This window comes from Eptatretus burgeri, chromosome 10 (genome assembly GCF_056783735.1).
Source record: "Eptatretus burgeri isolate ZD-2024b chromosome 10, Ebu_testis_v1, whole genome shotgun sequence".
In the NCBI taxonomy this organism is placed as follows: domain Eukaryota; kingdom Metazoa; phylum Chordata; class Myxini; order Myxiniformes; family Myxinidae; genus Eptatretus; species Eptatretus burgeri.
In genome coordinates, this window is record NC_140970.1 from 46111135 (window position 1) to 46126134 (window position 15000).

Here is a 15000-nt window from a genome sequence, read left to right on the forward strand (position 1 = left end):
CAGAAGGAGAAAAGGGACTGGACGTCATAGTGCCATCTGTGTGACCTCGTATTAATTGCACTCTCGGGGATTGCCTACCTTTCCTTGCCTGGTTCTTACCGGTTCAGAGAGGAAGGACAGATCACGTGACACCTTGATCAAATAAAAGACCAAATCTAGGATTGGAGCCCTCAGGAGGAACTCAAAATCAAACCTCGCCGACTTTTCAACAGCTTACAACACCGCCTCCCTCCAGTATAGAAAATCACAACACAACCTAAACATGAATACCTTATTACAGGCAGAAAATGAACTATCCTACCTGAATACACTGTCCACACGAAGACCTTACACTTTTAGAAATGCCCTGTTATCCCATTCACAAAACAATATCATACTCTGCTCCACTTTGTCCCTCAAAATGGTCTCTTTTCTTGTACTCAAACACAATGAATTATAAATCAGTGGTAGAGCAATAAGAAAAGAATTGCCTAATTCCCAGAACACAATAACCAGGTTTCAGCATTTTACATGATGCGTCATTTACCGTGTGGCTGCTCTGACTCGGGTCCAGCAGAGTACGACTCATCGGCCAGGCCCGCAACAAGTCAAACGTCTCCAAATCCAGTTCTCGCAAGTAAGCACGAAACGCAGAGAGTTGCACTGGTCCTGGATCCTTATCAACCACATCCTGGATGTAGCACAGCGAGAGGCAGGATCACCAGGAAAGGATGAGATTTGTGAACTTCGACATCATTTTTATTATCTGTGCTTGATGCGAAACAACATTTACGTGTGCAACTTTATTCTTCAACATATCGTTTACAACAAAAGAAGTTGAATGGATCAGTTGCAAATTTTTCAGAGCACAAAAAAAGGTCAGATGGAATGAGCACAATAAGTGGGGAAGGTTGAACTGCAAAGGCTGGAACATGAAGTGCGGCACAGGCTCTAATTCATACATCACAATCTCGAGGCACACCGGATAATTAAAACAAGCTACAAATAGGACCGGCCATTAATGATGCAAAGTGCCAATGGCTGCACAAAGTGTCCAAAAAAACATAAAACTTGCACCAATTCAATGGCATATGTTAATAATAAACAAACTTAAAATCAAGCAAATAAATAAATTAATACTGCTTCCAAATCTCAACCCCTGAAAAATTGTCGAAATAAACAAAATCCACCTTAACTTGCACCTTTGACACCAAAAAAAAATAGATGAAAAGGAATAAAGTTAACAACATCACTACCTTGTCCTTTTGAGTTTTGTTCGTCCAGACTTCGGCTGCATTCTCCTCGCTCTGAGAGCTGTCCGTCGATATGTTATGGACCTCCACTTTGGATTTCTTCCCTAAAATGCATGCAAATAGCAAAGGCATTTCTCTGCACACATTAGCATTAGGCTGACAACATCAAGAGCATGACAACAAAACAGATGACTATTTATATGCTTTACCAAAAGGTTTAAATATGGGGAAGCGAGTGAGTCGTATCGAAGCGAGCGTGGTTCCGCGTACGACTAAGCTCAATTACAAACGTGGTTTGGAGAATACAGATGACATCTTTATATTGGGATTATTTTGGATGAGAAACAGAGAGAGGGGGGAGAGAGAGAGAGAAAGATTTGGGGGAAATCTTTTCAAACGCGACGCAGGGCTTAGCGACCTGGAGCTCGAAGGGTGGATTGTAAAAGTGAGGGCCTGAGAAAAGACTTTTACTTAACATTAAAATGTAATAAAAAAAAGTTAATTAAACTATACATTAAAGTATCCAGCATTATCTGTCCATCATGTTCTTTACACTGCGACGTCATTATGGCGTTACATATGGGGCGTCAACGGAGTTACATATGGTGCTGGGCTCGGCCTCGAAGGATGTGCACTTCATCCCAGCATCCAGGACTCAACCCGTTCCGTCGCTTCACTGATGACAGTTGAACCCCATAACCCAAATACAGTATATGACTATCTGACTATCTAATGTCCTCAGGTGATGGGCTGAATGCCAGATTATAGAAGTCGGGATGATGGATTTTATAAGATGGAGGTGTGGTAAGACGGTGTTACATCTGGGACGTCATTACGGCGTGACGTCTTGTGCTTGGCCTTTGCAATGGTGTATTATTTATGATTCAGTGAGAATTTGCATTTTGCGACTTCAACGAAAACATGACGCAACATCTGATCCCAGGAAAGGTAAAAGAAATTGAAAATATTGTTTTTTGGTGAATAAGTGAGCATATTACAAAAACGTATGCTGGGTTGTTATCAGTGAACATGTCACGTTATTTAACGACCATCAGTGAAGCGACAGGTTCAATGTGAGTACATAGTAAACTAGAAGGCCACTCGGTAGGGCACATACCTCCGCCACGTAATGCCTGATCCACGCGGACATATCGGTCCCAATACCTTTTTGAAATATCATGCTATTATATACAGTACTATATCTTTTTTGGCCCTATCTCTCAATGGTGAGCAATGACTTTATAAATTAAATAATTCTCATATCCAGATCCGGATTCAGATCTTCACCAAAATTGAATCAATTCTTCCTCGTCACACACCCAATGTGTCCACCAAGTTTCGTCCAAATCCGTCCATAACTTTTTGAGATATTGTGCTATATATTAGTTTAGCACCATCTCTCAATGGTGAAGAATCACTTTTTAAATTACAGTAGTCGAATCCGGATCCGGATCTTCACCAAAATCTAATCAGTTCGTCCTTGTCACACACCCAACCTGTCCGCAAAATTTCATCTGTATCCATCCACAACTTTTTGAGATATCCTGTACACAAACAGACAAATAAACAGACAAGCCAGTAGGCGGCGATGGGTCGCTGAGCATGGAAACTATAAGATATAGAGCAAAATGGATGTCATATAGCGGATAGGGAATCACCTTAAGATTATGCATTTCAAATCTCATCCATTTCCATCTACTGATAACGGCTCTGTATCCATTTGAATGAAAAGTACCGAAAATGCGGTTTGAAATCGGAAATCCCCAAGGTTTGAGGGGGTGCTGTGGGTGAACAAAGATCTAAATCGAAAATCCGGCTCGATTGTTTGTGCACAATGTATTCCAGACGATTAGTGTGAATTTTCATGACCATTCGACCATAACCCAAGGAGGAGTAGCATTTGGCGCGAAGGCAGCTCCAGCTCTCGCATATTATCGATTTTTGCACTAATTGACCCTTGACCCTTGACCTAAGAGAAATCGGTCAATATGTCCTGAGGCAAAGTTGTAGTACTCATTGAGTACCATGAACCTGCAAAGTTTCATTCGTATCGATGCGCTCACCTGGTCGCTAGGGGGCCTTCAATTTTCGCCAATTTTCGCGCATACCCTAATTGTCGGGGGCGCTGCGGGTAAAGTATTCCATATAGCACAAAAACCGGAATATATTTGATAGAGCATCACCTGTAGATCATTCGTGCCAAATTTAATAACCCTACGTGGGATAATGGATTTCGGAATTGATTTCGCGTGAACGGTACCGATTCTGAAGGTTTTTCAGTTGTTGCTAGGGAACCAAAGCATCCCTAGCAACCATCACAATTTCCAAAGCACTACGTCATAAGATGCACCTACCACCCGAGTTTGGTCAAAATCTGCCCACGTTTACTACCAATTATGCTGATGACAAACGAACAGACATCCAAACAAACAGACAGAATTACTGACAATAGGGTCACCTATTTCGGTGACCCAACAGAAAGGGGTGAAAACATAACCTCCTTCACCTTCGGTGGCGGAGGTAATTCGAGATATAACATAGAAAAGAAAGAGGAAAACAAACAGATGCAAATGACTTTTCATAAAAACAATCAGAGGGTAACAAAAACCCTTTTACACAAACGCAAGTTATCCAGCGATACGAAAACTCTGAGACACCTTTGCGGATGGCTTTTGGAGCACTCGCAGAACTTGTTGATGTGCTTGCTGCAGTTTCTCCAACGTTAGAGTCAAAGTGCGCCGCAGGTGGAACGTACCCTTGTGTAGCTGAATTTGCACACACAACCACTTAGTCAAGTCACAAAGCCAAACTCATTCACAACCAATGCCGAAGATGATTCAGGATTAACCAACAAGGAAGCACCAAATAAAATTCCCATCATCAATGGGATAAAACCCCTCCCTTTGGACCCAATAACTTCAACTTGGCTGTCCTCGTTCAGAAATATGCAACACTGACATGGCACGCTCCAGGTCTTCGTGAAGTAAAATTAAATACATTTACTCATCTTTGTTTGATCAAAAAACTGTTACAATCTTGAAGCAATCGGTAAAAGATGCCAGATCTGTAGGCTCCAACAGCCAAAGAAACTCTGGGTAGAGCAACATCATCCAACAGATGGAGCCCAAATCAACCCATGAAGAAGTTACCAGTCATATATCCAAACAAGAAAGAGCAATCAGAGATTCCAAACCCTCTCCAGGACTTTTGTGTGGAAAATAAATGGAACGATGTACTAAATGTAAGGTCATCGATTGCAAATGAAAGGACTAAATGGTCGAGTTGCCATTGTTATTCATGTGCAGCCTGCGGCTGCTGCTTGCATTATTTTCTGGGGTTGTGGCTTTTGCTGCTGATACAATGCCCTCTGTTATACCAGTACACTGGTACACATTTTGCTGAACTCGGAAGGATGACAGGCTAAGTCAACTCCACCTGGGGTTAATTCAATGGCTGCCAGGGGCTCAAACTCAAGACCCTAAGATCTTAAGCCAGCCACTTTAACTGTTAAGCCAACACCAGGCTTCATGGTCGAGTTGTAAATGTGTAAAGGTCAAAGGTCTGAAAAGTTGGAAATGTCAAATGGTCCAAAGGTCTAAAGTTTAAAAGGTGGGAAAGGTAAAAGGTAAAAAGGTCTACATTGGTCTTAAGGGTCAAAATGGTCTAAAGTGTCTTATAAAAGGTCAAGGGGTCTAAAGGATGCAATTTAAGGGCTAAAAGGTCGGAATTGTCTGAAGGGATCTTAAGGGTCCTAAAATGTATGAAAATGGTCAAAAGGTCAAAAGGGGTCTTCAAGGTATTAAAAGGTCTGAGAGGTGTGAAGGTCTAAAAGGTCTAAAGGGTAGAAATATGTCTAAAGGTTTTCAGGATTCTTAAGGATTGAAGAGGATCTCAAGGGTCTGAGGGTTCTAAAGGGTGTAACGGGATCTACAGGACCTTAGAGTTCTAAAGTGTCTTAAAGGTCTTCGGGGTCTAAATGGTCTTTGGGGTCGACATGGTCTTAAGGGTCTCAAAGGGTGTTCGGGGCCAAAAGGGTCTAAATAGTCTTTGAAGTCGAAAGGGTCTTAAGGATCTAAAGGGTCTTAAAAGGTGTTGGGGTTTGAAATAGTTCTAAAGGGTCTTACAGGGTGTTAAGGGTGTCTTCAGAGTTTGAGGGGTCTAAAGAGTTTTCGGAGTCTTAATGGGTTTTTAGGTTATAAAGGAACGGGATGGGTTTTAGGGGGTCTCAGGGTTCTTCGGGGTCTAACCCAATTCATACACTTACATTCTGCACGGACAAACAAAGCCAGACAGACAAGCAAAACAAATTAAATGGACACAAATGCAATACCCTCTCATACGGCGAGGGTAATAACCAGCACATCTCTTGGAGGTGAGTGCAGGAATAACTAGAAAAGGCAGAGCGCACCAGTCAAGCAAGTCTCCAGCAAAGCTTGGACCTCTGTGATATTGTGCAGTCGACACAGCACCCTGCTCCTCATGTCTGCATCTTGCTGCCAAGAAAATGCATTCAGGAGCTGGCCAGTGGAAGGGCAAGGAAACGAGAGAGAGAGAGAGAGAGAGAGAGAGAAAGTGAAAATGTGAATAAAAACAAGAAAAGGAACCATTTCCCAATTTGCTCCACCAGTGTGCAGTGTGGATTCCTTCAAGCGAGATTCCATGTGCTCACCTCACGAAACCAGTTCAAGGTGAAGAAGAGCAGTGTGCAAAGCATTTCTCTGTCGGCACGTGGCAGAAGATCCACGCCTTCAATGAGGTCATAATCAGCTGTATAAAGAGGGCAGCCTGCACCGGCACGACATGTCACACAACTTTTGCACATAGTGGAAGTATTGTCAAAATAGAGATTTAATTTTGTGTTTGCTCTCAAAGGATATCAATTTCAAGCCAAGGCTGATTGGGAAGTTAAGTGCTGAAATGTTGCATGCCAAAGTCCTGAGTGTGGGTTCCAGGTGAGGAAGACCCAGGAATGGTGTGCGCAAGTTAGGGCCATGCGGTTTATAACAAATCAGTCACTTTGTATACAAACAAACTACCGTCATAACTTCCATTTTAAAAGTTACAATAGAAAGGAAAAAAAAAACAAAAAAAATACGCACGTTTATTCGACAACAGACCTTCCTTCTAATTAATGATATAACCTAAACCTGGGCAGTAACACTTGATGAAATTGCTCCGCTAACTACCCATGCACACACAATTCTGTTGCTGTTCCCCAGTCCCGCTGCGCATTCAATGAAGAATCCATGTTGTCGGCTCAAATGCGACAACTGCATATCGGTCCATTTACTTTCAATACATTAATGGTTTGGTAGACACAAACATAGGTGTATTTGGCAACATAGGTATATTTGTTACCTGTGTTGTCATCACAGGTAACAACAAAAACACAATCTTCTTTGCTCAGAATCTTCACTGCAGTGAGAAAACGTGTCATCAAACGCTGAGAATATCGTTGTCATGTTTAACTGTTTTATTAATTGCTGGAATCCTTCGTTTTTTTGGCAATTATGTTGGTCAGTTGTGTGTGTCATTCGGTGTGTCTGTCTGTCTGTCTGTTTGTGTTTGTTTACCCTGTAGCAGCCACACAGTTTCAGCGATCATGACCAAACTGGGTATAGACGTCGGCCATGGTCCAACTTAGACACGTCGTTTTTGGTGAATCTCGGTCAAAGGTCAAGGTCACTGAAAAACCGAAATTATTATTTTTGCAATAGGTCAGGTCAGGTATGGGAGCATGTGCCAGAACAGCGCGTCGCTGCGTCCACTTTCCACCGGTACTCCAGGGGCCTCCGTCTGGCCATCCCCCAGGCAGATGCCAGGCCCATCCCCATCTCCTTGAGATGATGGTCAACCTGTTGCAACCATGAGGCACGTGGTCGGCCCACTGGCCTCCTCCACTCATGAGACTCCCTCGCTGAGAGAATCTGGTGAGCAGGATCAGAGTCAGGAAAACGAGCCACATGTCCATACAGCCGCAACTGACACTCACTGACTCTGCAGGTAACAAATCTCATCCGAGTCTCTCTCAGCAACCGCTCGTTATACACAAAATCTGACCAGCGATAGCCAAGGATTCTCCGAAGAGACCTGGTACCAAAGGAATTAAGTCTCCGTCTCAGATCCTTGGTCAGAGTCCAAGTCTCGCATCCATAGAGCAAGATTGGAAGTACCAAGGACCTGAAGACTCGAACTTTCATCCTCCCACACAGGTACCGGGAGTGCCACACCACATGATCCAGTGAATCCATGACTCCCCAGGCCCGACCCAGACGTCTATTGACCTCTGACTCGCAGCCAGCAGAGACATGAATATCACTGCCAAGGTAAGTGAATCTCTCCACGACCTCAACATCCTCACCACAAACAGGCACAGACAGGACAGCAGCATCCAAGATGTCACCGAAAGCCTGGATCTTAGTTTTGACTGAAGAAACCCGTAATCCCAGCGGCTCCGACTCCTCATTCAGCACCTCGAGGGCCCCCAAGAGGATGTCTAAACTCTCACAAAGATGACTGCATCATCTGCAAAATCAAGGTCCGAGATCTTGCCATTTCCAAACGATGCACCGCAACTTGATCTCTCCAACATCCTCCCTAAAATCCAGTCCATACAAGTGCTGAAAAGTGTTGGGGCAAGTACACATCCCTGACGAACTCCAGTAACAACTGGAAATAAGTTAGAGATGGTACCACCACACTTCACAGCACTCTCAGTACCAGAGTAGAGTTCAGACATCAGATCGATCAGTTTTGGTGGCACCCCACGAAGATCAAGAATCCTCCAGAGGACATCCCGATTCACTGAATCAAACGCTTTACAGAGATCAACATAGGCTGCAAGCAGCCCCTGCCGAAACTCTCGTCTGCGTTCGGTGAGGACACGAAGGGCAAGGATACGGTCAATCGTTGACCTCTTTGGTGTAAAGTCTGACTGCTCTGGACGCTGGTGCTCAAGCAGATGGTGGCGAACCCTATCAATAATTATCCGAGCAAAAACCTTGCCCGGCACTGAGAGCAGCGTCACCTCTCGGTAGTTGTTGCAGTCTTGGCGATCACCCTTCCCTTTCCAGAGAGGGACAACAAGGCCCCTCTTCCAGTCAGTTGGGATGATGCCTGTGTTCCAGGCAGAGCACAGAACTGCATGCAACGACACGAGTGCAGCACTTCCACCAGCCTTGAGAAGTTCGGCATGGATGCTACAGATCCCTGGAGCTTTTCCCCGTTTCAACTGGTTCACCGCAGCCGGTGTTTCCACAAGCGAAGGTGGTCCACAGTTGATTTGAGGGTCAGCAACAGGGATTGTCACACCCTTGACGTCCAACGAGACAGCTGGGGGATCAGCCCGGTACAACCGCTCAAAGTAACCGGCCCAGCGGGCCTTCACTTCAGACTCCTCTGTCAAGAGCCTACCACTCTCTGCTCGAACTGTAGTGCTCCGAGGGATGGGCTTGGATGAACGCAATGCGCGAATTCCCCTGTAAGCGGGACGAGAATCACCTGTCCACAGGTGATGCTCCACCCCCTCACAGATTCCTCGCACATAGGCCTCCTTGTCCACCCTCAGTGCATGTACATGTTTTACGCCTCAGCTCACTGAACAGCTCAGCTCTACCATTCAACCTGGCCCTGCGACTCTGGTCAATGGTATCCAGTGTCCATTGAGAGACAAAATTCTTCTTTGCCCTGCGGTGAGCTCCAAGACATCCACCGGCAACATCAAGGACGGTGGTCTTGAAGGCACTCCACAACTCTTCAGGACCCCCCAAAGCACCTGGACCCCCCAAGTGTCCACTCAGCCTGTTCGCAAACTCCTCAGCTACTCTCTCATCCCTGAGCTTGCCAACATCCAGCCTCGGCTGGGATGGTACCATTCTCCAGGATTTAAGGTGTAGCTTTAGAGTTACTACAACAAGCCTGTGGTCAGTATTGAGGAACTGAGCACTCCGGTAGACCCTGCAGTTCTGAATCATCCTCCAACGACCGTCAATGAGGACATGGTCAATCTCCTTTGCCACACCGCCAGCGTTGGAATACAAAGTCTAGCGATGAGCTTGTGGGCGCAGAAACCATGAACCAGCCACCCTAAGTCCATGACTTCTTGCAAAGTCAAGGAACTTAGTGCTATTCTGGTTCATAGTTCCTGACCCATGGGGACCAACACACACCTCATAACCATCCCTATCAGTTCCAGTCGATGCATTGAAATCCCCCAAGAGTAGAAGTGTATCTTGTCTGGGGCACTGATCAACCACAGACTTGAGCGTGGCGTAGAATGCGTCCTTCATGGTGAGGTCACTCGCCTCAGTCGGAGCATAAACAGAGACCAGGGATATGACACCTAAGGAGTGACGAAACCTTAATCTCATAATACGCTCGTTGACTGGTGTTATCTCAATTATCATTGGAGTCAGCTTATTGGACACAGCTACAGCAACTCCTTGGGTATGGTAACCATCAGAGCGACCAGACCAATAGTAGGTGTAACCACCCACCATTATCTCACCGCAATCCGGTCTCCGAACCTCAGAGAGTGCTGCAATCCCGATGTCCAAACGCTTGAGCTCAGATGATAACAGAGACAGGTGATCATCCTCTCTTAGGGATAGGACATTCCAGGCACCCACCCGAAGGGACCGCCTCAGGTTAACCCAAGGAGACCGTCGTCTGGTGGACGACACCTCAGCACCACTCCGACACATTCTCCCGCAATCTGACCCGGGAATGTTACCCCGTGGTTTCCCTCCTATCATCAAAGATTGGGGGCCCCGAAGGCTTTGCTCCAATCCCATCATCCGGTGAGCTGCCCTGCGAAGGGAAGCTGTACAGGAGGTACTCCCACGGAGTGGATTTTCAGTTTTCTTTGCATCTGTGGGTTTTGTGGAATGAAGTGTTTTACGGTGACCAGAGTGGAAATCCTGCCACTAACCTAAAAAAGTAACCCAACTGCAGGACAATGTCCGCAGACACATTTGGGCACCAGAAATGGATAGCCGTTGGCTCACAAGGAGCTCCTCCACCCTTTGACAGGTTTTTTTTTAATCCTACTGGGTGTCCACATCCATACACCCTCCTCAAAAGGAAACCTGGTGGGGGAGATGGTTTAGTCACTGACAACCCAACCATGAAACAGGTTAGTACAGGTTTACTTGGTACCTGTAGCAGGTCACAGATCTCACCTGACCTGACAGAAACTCTCAGTTTTTTGCATTTTCACAATAACGTCCGCTAAAATGGTCGTATCGACTTCAAACCAAATCCAAAATGTGCATCTTCCAATTCTACATCCAACCATACGTCTCATTGGGGGTGTCACACCAACACCCTTCTTAGCGGTCGGGGGTCGAATGTCGGGGGGGGGGAGGGGGGAGGGTCAAAACTTTCAAATTGCGATAAAAACGCCATTTCAAGTCCGATTGACTTCCAAGTTATGATCATGACCAAACTAAGTGCTATAACTCATTAAACAGTAGCACTATCGAGTGAAAAGAAGCAAATTGATTTCCAGGTTTTTGTTTTTTCAGAGATCATAGAGATATGACAAAGTTATTCCGGCAATTCCTTGCTGAACGAGCAATTTCATTTGTTTGTTTTTATAATACTTCATGTTAATCCGGTTGTCAGATGCACGGAGTACCGACGTGTGTACTTTTGAACTGACTTAATGCGTCTTTGCTCAGGCAGTGTGCTCACACGTGTCGCATTCAGATTTGCGAATTTATCTTTGGTATTCCTTAGTCTCTTTCTCCATCTCGTCCTTTTTTTAAACTCTCCTCAAGGGTGAGGGAGGGAGGGAGGGGAAATGGATATTTTTTTTAAACCTTAAACCTTTCCATCCACCGCCACTCACTCTCTGCTTCTTTCTCTCCGTACGAAACCTCCATTATAACTCGTGATACGTCTGTCATGGTTTCTTCCATCCACCGCTTATTCTTTAACCATTCTCTTCTTTCCTCACTCACTCTGTATCCTTCCGACTGGCCCGCATCTGAAGTCCCATCACATTTTTACTTTTGCTTTTAACCACTCTTCTGCCAAACCTGCCCGTAACATGCAAGTGTCTAAATGGGCTTGGGCTTAAAATGCTCACCGAGTTGTACACGGCTTTCACCCTTCTTCACAGCAATTAATCTTTGGCAGCTCCCTCTACAACTGAAAGTTTGTGACCATCACTCCCATTCATAAGAAGGGTACAAACAAAGATATTTTCAGCTGCAGGCCAGCAAGTTTACTTCCAATCGTAAACAAAATAATACAATCCATCATTGTTGCTGCTAATGACTTTCCTCTTTTCAAACAGCCTGTTATATGAACATCAGATTGGATTCCATCCCAGTCACTCAACTTTGGATCGGCTTCTGCTTCTCTCCCAGCAATGGTCAGAAGCCCAAAATTTCAAACAAGAGGTCAGAACCTTCTCCCTGAACACGTGTCAGGCATTCGACACAATCTGGTATCTTGCTCTGCCTGCCAAGCTCGCTGCCTGTGGCAGACAAGATCACCTTCATACTAGGCTCTCTGATGTCGATCACTTGGGCAGTGAACATGGTAAAATTTCAAGCAGGTTACAGTACTGAACCTGTAGTTAGCAAATCGGAAATAAGAAAAGAGGTTTTAATTGGTGCAAACCGCTTCAATAAACCTCATATCCTTCTTTCCATCCCTCCGATAAAAAATGAATAAGATCACCATCTCAACCACCATGTTTTATTTGATAATAGTTTGTTGTTGTTTAGCTTTTTTTGTGTTATTCTTTATTTGCAACGGGACAGTAAGGTCACCCCGCCTGTTGGGGAAGTAATCGTCAGTCCACGCGCCCTTAAGGCTTACACGCGCCCTTCTTGGACTCAAGATTATTTTGGTGAGTGTTACCAATAAATTAACTTTATTTCTGAGCTACTGTCTTAGGTAAATAATAATAATAATAATATAATGTCACTTGCACCGCCCTCCTCGCACCCCCCTGAGTACGCCAATGTATCTCATTCCTGTGTTTCTGAACGCTTAGTAAGCCGATGACGATTTTGAAAGGTGGAAAACGAGGGTGGAACTGTTTATTTGCAAATGCGCTGTACTTGATTTGATTTGCAATGACGTTGTTTAATTCAGCATGTGAGTTACGAGGGAGCGGCAATTTGACATCTCACCCCGAGCAGCATTTTTCCTCGATACGCCACTGGGTCTGACAAATTGAACATGCCTCTCAACCTTGGTAAATCTTACATTCTAACCTTGTTGCTCAAGGTGGATTGTAAAAATAATCAATCTATCTACTTGCATGGTCAGCCAATAGAAGAGGTTCAGTCTCTTTAACTCCTGGTATCTCACCATCAGCCACAAACTTTTCCTGGACTGATCATATATCAAAAGCTGGTCTCCAAAGTCAACTACAGTCTGCCTGGGAATCCTTTATTGTTCCAAGTCATTGTTTGAAAAATCAGAACTACTCACAGCCAACAAGGATTTATACGTAGCTAAAGAGAGAAATTCTCTCACTTATGGGCTGGCACCCCAGCATAACAACACTCTCTGATTCTGTGGAATCTAAAACTCCCAATATTATTAGCATCTCCAACGAAGAGGCTGAAGTACAATCTCACATCACAGACAAGATTGGAGGCCTTTCTGTATTTTTACAACCTCTCAGCACTTGCTCCCTCTGTTCTCTCAGCCTTCCAACCCTGCCCAGCTCCTACCTACCCCTTCAGGATGCACACATTCTACCAGCAACTCCTTCCTGGTAAACTCTCAAAATGTATGCGTCCTACCCAAATCCACTCTTTTTTGCCTCCTTTCTTCCATTTCTGGAACTGCCTTCCCGAGGCTTTTAAACACATTCTTCCCTCCATGGCTATAAGTTCATCCTAACCGACAATCTTTTCTACGACTCTTTACTTCATCAAACTCGGTTCCCTCTTACTTGTAGGTTACTGTTTTCCTACCCTGTTTTGCTTCTTGTTCCTTCCCTTACCTGATGCTTCCACCTGTTACCCCATTGTTATTACAGTATGTTGCCTTTTTACCCTTTGTTATCTTGCTCTTCCATGAGGTGAGATTTTGTATCCAAACACCCCCCAAATAATTGGCCATAACATGCAGCTTATGAAACTTTCTATACCTTTATATCTTCCTTCCAGAATCAATATTGTGTAAATAAACTGCTTTACAAATACTTTTCTTCACCACAAGGTAGTTTATACTTTACAAATAAAACTAGAAGGGTACTCGGTGGAGCGCATAACTCCACCCTGTAATGCCTGATCCACGAAAACATATCCAGCCCAATACATTTTTGAGATATCGTGCTATATATCGTTTTTGAGCCCTATCTCTCAATGATGAAGAATCACTGAAAAATATTATCAGATCTGGATCTTCACCAAAATTGAATCATTTCTTCTTTGTGACACACCCAACATGTCCACCAAGTTTCCTAAGAATCCGTCCGCAATTTTTTGAGATATCCTTTACACAATCAGACAGACAAACACAGACAGACAGAAAGGGGTGAAAACATAACCTCCTTCACCTTCGGCGGCGGAGATAATTATAATTCATTCACGTTGCCAAAATAACTTCCCGTTTTGAAAAATGATCTCAACCTGCCAGAATTGATGAAAATAAAATGATTTTTAAAGTGAGGTTCGAAAAAATATATATATGTTATTTCGATCTCATCACAAAGCTTTAGGAAAATGATCATTTTAATTCAACAGAACAGACCAATGCAGACACAAATTTCTCTCGAAAACGTGCATCACATTTACTTTTCAAGATGCAAGTCAAGCATACCAAGTTCGAAGAGCACAGAGATAATTTATAGAAACTGTGAAGGAGGACAAAGCAGATAAAAAGTAATTTATTACTCAAAAGGCCGTCAATGGTCTCCAGCTTTCCCTCGTTCAGTGACTTTTCACTAAGCCATAGCAGGCGAAAGTGTGGCATCATGCACAGGAGTGAAGCAGATCTGAAGGATGGGAGGGGGTATGGTGTCATTGGAAAGGTAGAATGTACACAGAATGGCAAAGATTTTCGATAGATTTTAGATTTTAGTAAAGATTTTCAGTAGCAGGAGGTGGTGAGTCACCACCTTGAAGGAGCAAATGATTCAGCGGGATTATACCGACTTAAGAATGTATTTTTACAGGAGCAGAAATAGAGGAAGAGGTGGTGGAAACGGCCAAACTTCGAGATACCAATAAAAGGCAACTTTGCAGATAAAAATGTGACTAAATACTACATGTGGAGCTGGAACCTTGAAGGAAAATTTCCACCGACTCCGATATGGAAATTCTTAATGGAATTTGTATTCATCTTGGGAGTAATTAATTATATCTAATCAATTTGGTTCATCTGATCATGTGCTTGTGAGAGTCAACATCTCTCTGACAATTCTCATAGAGCTGCCTCAACGACGGTGAGTATGGCATTCTTGCACAGAAACCTGCTCTCTCTTATGCACAGATTCATCCATCTCGTCTTCAATTATCCTACCATTCTTCCAACCAATGATACACCGAATCTTGTGGTGAGGCAGTTGCCTTGAAACAACTTTCCTTCTCTTCCTGGAAGGAAAATCCGACCGAAAGCAACCTCAGATCATCATTCCACAAAGCCCGCAATGTGTGCCCACTCTCAGGTAAGCTAGAGAACATCTGTTCAACCTCAACATTGACCTTTCAAACTTGTCAACCTCCCCTAAAACCTGGCAGCACCTCATTAAATCTGTCTCTGGAGTATGGTTCCGCTCCATCCCAACCCTCACTTA

General features: G+C 44.2%; 1 protein-coding gene across 6 annotated transcripts in view; it reads right to left on the reverse strand.

The window, feature by feature from the left end:
• Window positions 1–15000, reverse strand: part of FANCD2 (FA complementation group D2) — a 273881-nt gene that overhangs the window by 131436 nt on the left and 127445 nt on the right. For all 6 annotated transcript variants that reach the window (XR_015062404.1, XM_085898104.1, XM_085898102.1 and 3 more), the window contains 6 exons: window positions 14099–14199; window positions 5902–6017; window positions 5641–5749; window positions 3890–3997; window positions 1236–1336; window positions 527–670 (listed from right to left, as the gene is read on the reverse strand). Coding sequence is in view for 5 of the 6 variants with exons in the window: in XM_085898104.1 (XP_085754230.1) it covers window positions 527–670; window positions 1236–1336; window positions 3890–3997; window positions 5641–5749; window positions 5902–6017; window positions 14099–14199 (679 nt within the window). In the remaining variant the exon portion in view is untranslated. The remainder of the gene's footprint in view (window positions 1–526; window positions 671–1235; window positions 1337–3889; window positions 3998–5640; window positions 5750–5901; window positions 6018–14098; window positions 14200–15000) is intronic.